At 41.1% G+C, this 11,753-nt stretch overlaps 1 protein-coding gene across 1 annotated transcript in view; it reads left to right on the top strand.

The window, feature by feature from the left end:
* LOC110952682 (cadherin-12-like) overlaps window positions 1–7,149 on the top strand; it is a 120,314-nt gene extending 113,165 nt beyond the window's left edge. The window contains exons 10-12 of the mRNA XM_022196341.2: window positions 374–491; window positions 2,715–2,966; window positions 5,839–7,149. Of these exons, the coding sequence (XP_022052033.2) occupies window positions 374–491; window positions 2,715–2,966; window positions 5,839–6,350 (882 nt within the window). The 3' untranslated portion in view covers window positions 6,351–7,149. The remainder of the gene's footprint in view (window positions 1–373; window positions 492–2,714; window positions 2,967–5,838) is intronic.
* The last annotated feature ends 4,604 nt before the right edge of the window (window positions 7,150–11,753 follow it).

The following is an 11,753-nucleotide window of genomic DNA, read 5'->3' on the forward strand; positions in this document are numbered from 1 at the left end:
CGAGATCAAACAGCTGGTGATCGCTGAACAAGCTCCAGCGGTCCTCAGTGAAGTTAATCCATCACACGATGTGTTCAGGTGAAATTTCAACAAGTTTTCAATCAGGTGCTCGGTGACTGCATCCAAAACGATTGTGGAAACAATTCACCGCCTTGTTTCGTGCCGACAGATCTGACGTGCAGTCATTTCAAGTCTGGCTGACGCTTCTGTTCAGTGTGCAGTAATTTCCACCTTCAAAATGTGAATTCACAGAGAATTTTCCCTGTGATCAAGTTTACAAGTTACACAATCAAAAAGACAATACAAGTGGATGTCGGATTAAAGGCTGTTAAAATGAGACTTTGCTTCTTTTTTTTTCTTTTGTCTTGACCAGGTGATTCAAACCTTCAGTGGAAAAGACCAGGATCTACCACCAGCTGGACAGCAGTTCTCCTTCAGATCACCAAAAGAAGATCTGAAAAACAAGAATTTCACCATCCGGGACTTTGGAAGTGAGTATTTTCATGTCAATCTAATGTTCCAGGAATGTGTTAATGGCACTTCCATTACAATGTTCCTATCAGGTTAAGACATTCAGTATCAACATGCAGAAGGTGCTAAAAAGACATTGCCAGAACGTTGCTTCCTAAAGCAACATTTATAAAATGTTTTCCTGATGTCATCGAGGCCTGACATGATTTTATAAAAATTTATTGTAGTGTGAAATATCATAACATAGTTGACCATTCTTCCTGTAGTATTTTGAGGATGTTTTTGAGGAACACAGAGCAGAACAATTCTCAAAACGTTTCACGATATCAAAGGAAGAACGTTTTCCTGCAACATTCAAAAAATGTTTACAGATGTTACCAAGACTTTAGATGATGGAATTTTTGTTCATGAGAAATGTTACATAGTGGTCCTGACACATTAAAGATCAAACTTTTAGCTTTGTTGTTGAGGGGACGCATCATGTTCTTTGATATAATGTTCACACAATGTTCCATGGTATCAAAGGAAGAACATTTTCCAGAAAAATTATATATATATATATATATATATTGTAAAACTAATCAAGACCCCAGATGACAAAATATCACATTCCTGATACATTTAATTTTCTCAATGTAACATTCTGAAAATGTTTTCAAGATGTTAACAAGGCCTGAGATGACAGAACTTTCTTCATAAGATGTTCCTGTCGTGCGAAATGATACTAGAGGTGGAACTTTTCTCCTACAATGCTTTGAGAATGTTTTGGAGTTATTGTGGAAGGAACACATGAGCCAGTCTATAAAATGTTCCCACAACCTGCATGATAAAGAAGGAACAGTGTATCATGTATGTTGGAGAATAATATTATCACCAAACATTCTGAGAACATCTTTAGTTCTAAGAAGAACATCTGTAGTATTAGTATTTTCCAAAACTGTCCCAGAAGGTTTTTGGAAGTAGAAAAAATCTAGCTGGGATAGTCCTACAATCACATGGTTTGAATTATAATGTAACCCTAACTCTAACCCTTCAGCCTCTGCATTAAAACATATGTTCTCAGTTTGCTGCTCTAGGGTACTAAGAGTGGCATTTCTCAGCGCTGAGAACAACTTAAACACATGCAGTCAGACGTTTTCATACGATAAGGCCACATGTGACACTCTACAGCGCGCACCGGCCGAGCCCCTTTGAAGTTCAACTAGAAAGACGGGTAATGAAAAGTGGGACACGGCAGGATGAGGCCAGGGAAACGAATGCATTCACCATCCCTGACAAGCCCTGGTCCGAACCTCTGATCCAGTTTTTACCTTTTGGACACACTGTCTTGCAGCTTCCTGAGTGCCAGAAGCCTTGGAAGCACACTCTCCAGATACAGAGTGAGATCTGACAGGCAGGGACAGGAAATGCAAACACTACGGGCGCCGAGGACAGGTTCAGCAAGAGAGGGAGCACAAACAAAATCGCGGCGGTGCACAACATGCAAGGTGTGCTAAAATACCTGACCTCCTGTCAACAGAAAGCGCTGGGCTTCGTCAGCGGAACAAACCCGGCTTGACAGGGGTCAGACAGTCTAGCTGTAGCCGACAGAACCGGGCAGGTTCAGCCTGACACGCTCCCTCTCCCTCGTATATGTTGTCGGCCTCTATTCAACTCGCTATCCTTACACCTCCGGCTGTCCTCCCACGTTGTTCCCCTTTTGTGCATTTTTTTTTCTTTTTAAAATCTAATATCTATCATTGCTAATCTGCTATTTCTCTGGAGTGATGCTACCTGCTCAAAGAGATAACACAATAACAACAGAAGCCGACCATTCTGGCAGTGTTTCGGGGAATATTGGCCTGGGTGTGGTTGGGCTCTAACAGCTTTTTAAAGTAAGCGGTGTAAAATGGTGAGAGCTTGGATAAGACAACTCTTTGATATGTTGTGCTTTTAACTCATTCAGAGAGGCACATTTGGAGAGGATTCGATATTAAACATTAAGTGCTGTCAGACGTTGAAAAGTTTCTCATACTTGGACCTCCAGACTTGTAGTGCAGCTCAGAGGATCGTCTGATTGATGTGAGGTTGTAGCGAGAAGAATATTTGCTTTTACCTTCAGCCAGAACACTTTCCAACCAGCATGGATCCGGGAATCATCAGCTACTGTGCTCCTTCAGGCTTCTCCTAGATCCTTTTACCACATGTCACATATAATTAAGGACTGTTGTGAACTGATTGTAAAATTCTCCTTGTTCTTCCAGATAACACAGCTGGAATCGTGACCAAGCGCGGTGGATTCAGGCGGCGTTTGCAGGAGATCTACTTCCTCCCTGTGGTGATCGACGATAATGGATACCCACCCAAGAGCAGCACGGGCACGTTGACCATCCGTGTTTGTGGCTGCGAATCGGATGGTTCGTTGCTGACCTGCAGTGCCGAGGCCATCTTTCTTCCTGTTGGTCTCAGCACAGGAGCTCTGATTGCTATTCTTCTATGTATCGTCATCCTGTTAGGTGAGACCTGTTGTCTTCTGGCTTGGAAAGATTCATCACAGTATCATTGATAATCTCAAATTACCACAAGTACATTAAGTGGCAGCTGCTAGTAATGACATAGTTAGCTTAGCATAAACACTGGATGCAGGGGGAAACTGCTAGCCTAACTCTGGCATAAAAGTTTGCTTCCATTAATACAAGCAAGTGTCATTTATTAAATCTGTATATAAGAAAATAAACTAGACTTTCCAGTTTCATTGGGGTTTATAGGCCCGGTGCAGAGATATCCTGGAGTCTCCACTGGTTGCCTGGCAATCTCATAGCAACAACACAACTTTAGGACAGCGGTATTGATCCTCCTGTCTAACTCCTGTCAAAAAGACAGGAGTTGACATTTCATGAAATGTCAAAGTATTGACATTTCCACTCCGCAACTATTCCTTTACTGTTGCCGTCTCCAAAGTTCAAGAGAAATTTTTGAATTTGAGGTTTTCTGCTAGCCAAATCCTACCCTTAATTTGGCTTAAAGAGAAAATCCATAATGTCTCACAGCAGACCGTATTTTATGATTTAGCTCTGAAACCTTCCCTCATGCAGTTTCTAAATGCAGGCTGGGTTGTGATGCGATGAGTTAGAGCTTACTGAAAGAGACGAGACTCAATACCAAACTCTCCTGATATACATCTAAGATACAGATTTGCTGAAATACGTTTTTTTTCCTGTCCACACTTTTGACAATACCTGCCTGCAAACATGCTGAGCTGACCATCAGAGTTGGGCTGGCGTATCTCCAGGAGTGTGTCCAGTTAATTATAGATCCCTTATGAATTTTGTCATTCAATGAGACGTTAAAGATTGAAGGGAGTGAACGGTTGGCTCTATAAACTAAATCCAATCTCGCTGCCCTGTGGCCGCTTCCCAAGCTACGGCTTTTACATTCCCCACAAGGTCATGGTTGTAAAACTCCTCCTTAATTCTCTGCTATTAATGTCCGACCTCATCTGCATACCTGGGAGGAAATAAATGTAGGTTTATGGCATCGTTTTCTGAATTATTAATGTGGGCTGGACGGTTGTTAAAGAAGTTCTCGTTTTACGTTGGAAGTCAAGGGTAGCCGTGACCTTTGCGTTTAGCTGTATTTACTTTACTCTATCTCCTTCTAATTTATGGCGTAACAAAGAATCCACAGTTAAACTCCGGCTATGCCTCGTCATTAATCCCTTTTCATTATCCTCATGAATGTATTCATGTGAAATATCAGCTCGAGTGTCATTGTTTTATATGAGACTGAACATAAAAGCACACAGTCTATTGTAGCTGTGTGCTGTAGAGCTGTGTCCGTGTGTTCGCCTCATCTCAGAAGAATGTCTTCAAAGCTCCGAGTCGACTCAGCCCCAAGGCTGAAGCCGACGCCAAACTCTCATGCTGTCCCCACGAAGGGAAAGTGGCAGAGAAAATCAGGACTCACACTGAGAACATTTCCATAGAGCCACTTAGTTTCTGTGCAGGATTTGTCAGGATGACCCAGTTGTCCTGTGCAGGGAAATTATGAAGCAAATTAAGCAAACCCAGCACGGAGACTTTCATCTGCACTGCCATTTCTTGCAAACGGAAGCGGATTGGCTGCACCTAATGACAAGCTGAGTTTTCAGCCCGGGTGCCCTATAGTAACCGTCTGCTGTCTGAGTCTGCAAAGGTGCCACTGGGGGGAGCTGGCACACTACACAAAGGCAGATAAAAATCACTTGGGAGTGAAGGAAGGCAGAAAGGAAGTGAGATACAGAGTGGTTGAAAGAAAGAGACCTACTTAAGGCTTCTTCTTTTTTATTTTTTTCAAACTGAATGTATTTATTGGACTCTTTCATTTGAATGACTTCAGCTTTATCCTGGCCATTGCTCTTCCCTTCTAGATACAACTGTATATTAAAAACCCAGAGGAAAAACACACATTTCACTGCATTTTTCACTGAAAAGGCAGGGAAAGGGACACAGGGGGAGATAGACTCTGAGAAACAGATTGCACTGACAGGAGAGAAGGGGGAGTGAGAAATTTACTGCAACATTATGTGTAGGGAAATAACACAATGGTACTGTAGCGTCTAAAGCATGCAGAACCTCATGCAACCTCGCACTGGGGTCGGGTGATAAAACAATAAACTGTTGCTTTGGGTGTATTGTAAGCAGTGCAGTTTTAACCCCTGCAATGTTTACCTCTACAGCTCTATACAGCATAGGCATGAATTGCCAGAAGACACTGATTTGCAGGTTAGAAGATCAGCTAAGTCGTATTTAACTGCTCCCCATGTGAGTGTGAAGCAGCTATGCAATTAAAATAATGAGCCACATATGACCTAAATACAGAATTAAGAATCTACAGTCATGCTAGCAGCTCTATGAGGCTGTATAGTACTTAGGCACAATGGAGCTTAAAGTTAATTGCACGCTAACATGCTCATAATGACTACACTAATGGTCAATGCAAGCAGGTAGCCACTCCAGAAATCTAGAATTGGTTAATTAGCTAATATGCACTGATGGGAATTGTATAGTTTTCCATGTCATTCATCATAAACCGAAGTACTGGACAAATAAGGAATGTGACACTTTGGCAAATTAAAGTGGTGCCATTAGAAAAGTCAAGGGATGTCCATTGTCAGTGGGATTCGTCATGTGGGGAGTATCTATGAAAAGCCATAGCGATTCATCCAGAGCTATTTTGGGTTCTATTAAAGTGACAGATCCCTACAACCATGCTGGTGGTGGGGCCAAAATTGATATCTGCTGTCGAGCAAACGTCAACTAAGCCAGCTTCAATCTAATGTCTCTGTGTTTCCCCACAAGAGAAGCATCTTTAGGTCTAACACGTGTTTGTCTTGATTTGTTCCCTCAGTTATTGTGGTCCTCTATGTGGGCTTGAGACGGCAGAAGAAAAAGGAAACCCTCATGTCATCCAAAGAGGACATCCGGGATAATGTGATCCACTACGACGACGAGGGAGGTGGGGAAGAGGACACGCACGCCTTCGACATGGGGACGCTTCGCAATCCCAAGGTTGTCAAGGAGAACCTGTACCGCAGGGACGTCAAACCTGAGATGAAGCGAGGTCCAAGACCGGCCGTCTCTCAGGACAGCGCCGACATCCGAGACTTCATCAACCAGCGTCTGAAAGAGCACGACACGGACAACTCAGCGCCGCCCTACGACTCCTTGGCGACGTACGCCTACGAGGGCGACGGCTCCGTGGCCGAGTCGCTCAGCTCCATCGAGTCCCTCGCAGTAGACCTCGAGGAGGACTATGATTACCTCAGTGACTGGGGGCCCCGCTTTAAGACACTGGCAGGGATATTCGGGGAACAGTCGGAAACTCAGTCGGACTCTACAACCACGGAAAACACACATTGATGTTATTCACAGACTCAAAAAAAAGCAAATATGTAACAACGTTCTTTCTTTGGTTGGCGACACACAATGTTTTACACTTCTCTTCCCATGTTATCTGTTTTTTTCCAGCACACCGTTTTCTGTTTCATGTGGTACTTTACCATGCTCAGTCCCAAAATTGTAAAAAAAGAAAAAAGAGAAAAACAAGAGAACATACGGTAACATGAGTAGATGAGCAAAGCAGCCGTTCAATTTCCTTTCGATTGAATGTTGTTTCTTGTCTTACATTTTGTTTCCTCTCTGGGAATTCGCATACGAATGGAAATGCTGCCATTTCCTGGAACATCCTTTAAAGTGCCTCAATATAATTGTTCTTTCAATTGCTATTTCACGCCACATGTCCAGTGTTGTTTCTTAGTACCCCATAGGTTCAGCCGATGCAGTCAGCGCTCCGACTGGCCGAGGCATCTACCGAGACCAATGTCAACTCTGTGGGGACAATGAGGTGGCCTGAGTTTGGCCAAAGATGTTATGAATGTTATTTATTGTTCTATTTATTTATTGGCTGATTGAGTTTGATTAGACTTTTTGTGTATTTATCTATTTATCTCTCAGTCATCAATCGGTATTTTTTATTTTTGGAGACACTCGAGGAATTTTGTAATTAAATCAAGGCCCACATGAAAATGTATGTTTCTGTTAGGTGGGTCCTGTGAATAGACTTGTACTAGAGTTGTAAAAAGATAAATTAGGGCTAAATACTACAGTTCAGTCATGTAATAAGCACTGTTTTCTTAAATAAACCACACTTGGACAGAAATGCTCTCGATATTTACTTTTTATCCACCGCTGGTTTATGAACAAATACAGTACACGATGAGGGTATTGAGCAGTATGAGTAGCACTCCAGAGCTGATGAGCACCTGAAATAGAAGTGTAGAGATGTAAAATGATATTTTTCAACAAAATAAGTTATGAGTGCAGAGTAACATTAAATTTGAATTAAGATCAGTTTAAAATGAGCTACTCTGCCACACCACAAATGAAGCCCTAGGTATGGCAATATTGGACGCCTATTGTTTTAATTTACAGTGACTATCTCAAAAAACATGCAGTATATTGCCATGAAATTTTGCTATTCATGTCATCTCATTTATTGCTTCGATAATAATCTACAGATCTTGACTTTTTAATTTATAAGATATTGATAAATTGACCTTGAATTTGATACAAATATGCATGATGTCCATCAACTTTAAGGATCTCTTGAGCTCTGAGGCAAATCTTAATTATTCAGTTTATTGTCTTATCATCTACTAGGCAAGACTAAACTTTGAGTGAGATACCTTCACATTTACTCTGGAACACAAGCTTATATCCCCAGCCACAGTTTTAGAGCATACCGGGGAAAGACTCTCTTATCCTCTGTTATTCCTTGCACAAATCAACAAATAAATCCTTTTAAGACACATTGTTTCTGGATGCGGCTGAACATTACCAAGCAGAAAAGACAATCAAGTTAAGAGAATTACAAGTCACATCGAGGCTTTAGTAAGGTATCGAAATGGACTACTTCTCCAGGCGGTGAATAGAGCACCTCGGGCCTTTCTTGCTATGGTCTGGTGACGGCATAATGGAAGGTCTGGATGAAAGCCAGCGAAGTGACATACAATGCAAAGCTTTTACCAATGGATTTGAAGCTATTCTCCTTTCTGTCCCTCTTTGTCACATCCAACAGGTACACCAATGCAGTGCTTCGGTAAATGTGATGTGTTTCAATGGACATTCATTAATCTGTGATCCTTGGAATCGACAGAAATTGCAATGACGGTGATGTAAGTTACCTCCCACACCTTTTTCATCATTTTGAGTGATGCTGGTCTCTGACTGACATCAACGGGATGACAACAATGCCCCTTTTTTGCTGTGAAATTCAGCCAGTGGCCTGACCTTTCTTCCAAACTTTCTTACACCACTGTGCTTCACTTTTACCATTTTGGTCATTTTATGCTTCTCCCTGCAGAAACATATTACTTCCTGAATGAATGGAACCAACAGGCTACTGTGTTAGCATCTATAACATGCCATTACAAGCAGAATTTCTTTAGATTATTAGCCATGCCAGTTACTTGTAGTGTAGAATATGGCACCAGATTTTGGACAGATTGCCTCGGTTCCTAAACCACCTAAATTACTTTTCAGGTTTTCTGACTTGTCTTGGTCTGGCACCATGAGTTTGACATTAGTGGTTTTAAGTGACATATCTTGACAAATACCAGAGAGATTTCCATGAAATTTGGTACACATGAATTTTAATCACTTTAGTGCTTCTGTGACCTTTCATCTGATGTGTTATGACTCAGCTGTGCTAGAATACAGTGAGGCAACTGGATTATTAAATAACCCAGTTGCACCTACACCGCATGAAACCGCTTGTTTTTGGTTCAACAAAGTTATGCCTAATAATATTGTTCATCAGCAAAGGAGGCACAACTGCAAAGGAAAAACAGACCTGGTTGGGTGTTTTTAATCAATGAAAGAAATAAAGTAAAAGGAGGGCTAACATCACTTCAACTTGCGAAGTAAACTACAAAAGAAAGTATCCATACCTCTTCTAGCATACTTAACAGAAGAACTGGAAAATCTGGTCCAATCTCCAGTCAGTCCTATAATATATGATCAAAAGTTTGGAATTACTAGTAATGACTGGTAAGTGGCTAGAGAACACAAAATCACCACGCATCATCTGTGAGCAGATACAGAAAAACACCAAGCTTGCAGAATTAAATGAAAAATACAAAGACAACAAGAGGCACAACGGCAAGCTGCTCACATAAAAAAACATCCACAAATGCGCCTTTCAATCACAGCATTTTGGTTGAGAGGCTGAGCTTGGGGTGGGTTTACTTCCTGTCAGATAGGTCTTTTTTTTTTTTTTTACAGCGTGCCTTCGTCCCTACATTTTGTCCTGTGGTGTGCCACAAAGCTCTGTTCTAGGCCCAATTTTTTTAGCTTCATATTTGTTCCCATTCAGTCATGTCATAAGCACATTTAACGCTGTCTCCTATCACCACTATGCTAACGACATCAATCTGCATGTTTCCTTTGAACCTGAAGAGAGGGATTAACTGATTATGTTGAACAATTGTCTGATAGCAATTCTGGACATGATGGTGAACAGTTATCTGCAGTTTAATCCGGACAAATCCAAGGTCTTTGTCATTGGTTCAGACTGCATAACCTCTACAGTGTCTTAATGTCTTACTGTAAAGACCAGACTTAAAAACCTTAATGTCACATTTGACCAGTCTATGTATTTTGAAAAACATATCAGTTCATTAACATGTTTCTTTGACATGAGCTACCACACTCAGTTCAGCTATATATCATATATACTTTATAGTGTGTTAGAAAAGATCATTCCTGCTTTTACATTATCTCAGACAACTGCAGTTCTCTCTTCACCTGCCTCAACAGGGAGTCCTTAGACCATCTTAAATTAGTCCAGAATGCTGCTGAAACAGTGCTAACAAGGTCCAGCAGGATGTCACACATCACACCTACTTTGTATTCTCTACAATGGTTCTCAGTTAAGGTCAGGATTTATTCATCCACGAGGTCATTTAGGTCTTCTGATAAGAGCCTGCCAGTTGCACCACGTACTAGACAAAAACAAAAGGTTATTGTATGTTTGAAGTGGTGTCACAACCTTGTTGAATGCTCTTCCTATACACCTTCATCATCCGATCTCAATTCATGCCTTTTAAAGCAACTTATGATTTATTTATTTAAACTGGCCCTCATCCCACCAGCTTCTTATTACTTGTAATTTGACTACTCTTTGTTATGGTCTTACACTGATTTTATTTAAACTACATAATTTTGTGCTTCGAAAGGTGCTATTTAAATAAACTTTAAGAATTAGTACCCCCACCAGAGACATAAGGAGAGGAGCTGAGGCAACAGGCATTTAACAAAACTAGACATCTTCGCCTCGGAGCTGTTATTTCAAAGCGACATCTATTCAATATGACGTGTTGCACAGCTGCCTCATCTGTCCATTGTTGGGTTACAACCTACCACTGTGGTTTAAGATTTTTGTCTGGAGAGCAGAACAATGACATATTAGCTTATAATTCAATTCACGTTATGGCAGAATGTGTCAAGAACGTACGGGTGTCATAAGTTTTTAGTTTGTATTTGACACACTCGAGCGATGGAGCGTAAAAGAGTTATGGCACACAAATGAGTACTTTCCAAATAAAGAGTGACATATTGAGTGATATATATTACATACACACATTTGTCAGTTCTGCTCCCAACACAGTTTGTATATTCCAGCTGTGTGTCAAGCCTTTTTTATGTCACAGGTGCAGAAAAGACTGTGTCAAAGATAGAGCTCTTCCAGCAACACTCCTCGATTCTCTCTCCTTGAGGTGCACTTTTGGAAGTGAGGCGTCCTTTGTGATGCCGCGCCGAGATTGATTTCTGGGTCACGGCCAGGAGGACGGAGGAGACGAGGAGGCTGAAATTAGTGAAATGGAGCTCCAGGCCAGTCAGCCAGAAATGACCGGCAGGATATGAAGCAAGCACGGGAGCCTGCACATAGTGAATTTACATATGTGAAACAGTCAAGAAGAGTTAAATACAAGAAGGACAGAGCAAGGCCAGTCAGGACTGCAGGCCATCGGCATCAACAGGTCAGAATTTCTGTATTTCTAACAGGAAATTATGAATACTACCTGCAAAAGTAACAACATATGCTTCAACCTCATCTACAGTTTGTGTTTCGTGCTAGCTAAAAGAGTAAGCTATGAACATGGTTTACAGTTGGACCATTTATGACAAATAGGAGATATTTTTTTGTTTGTATTATTTTCTACATTTGAGATTAGTAATGAAGATCAACACTTTTCTGTTTACAGCATAATCCCATATGTATTTTTGTATTACTGATAGTAACCTCACCCTAACCAGGCGAGGCAGATGGCCACCCTCACTGAGTCTGGTTCTGCTGGACATTTTGTTGTTCAGAGGTTTTTGGTCCCTTCCCACTGTCACCAAGGGTTTGCTCAAAGGGAATCCAAAGGAAACTCTCTGATTTGTTGGGTTCTCTGTTAAGTCTTCACCTTAATATGTGAAGTGTTTTGAGATGACATGGTGTGAAATGGCGCTATAGAAATCAAAATGAATTGAATTAAATTGAATTCAGCTCAAAGCACCAAGTACAGCTTCAAAGAGTTGCTCGCATAGCAGTAGACTGTTAGTATTGTATTAATTGCTGGAAAGGAAATTGGAATTGTAGTTATTAATTTTGCACTTGCAAACTTGCAACTCCAAAAATGAATAGATTGAAAAAGCATTACAGATAAAGAAAATAGCTGTTATCCTCGAAATTACAGTTAGAACCAGATGGATTCCTCT

Source organism: Acanthochromis polyacanthus, chromosome 20 (genome assembly GCF_021347895.1).
Source record: "Acanthochromis polyacanthus isolate Apoly-LR-REF ecotype Palm Island chromosome 20, KAUST_Apoly_ChrSc, whole genome shotgun sequence".
NCBI classification, from domain to species: Eukaryota; Metazoa; Chordata; class Actinopteri; family Pomacentridae; genus Acanthochromis; species Acanthochromis polyacanthus.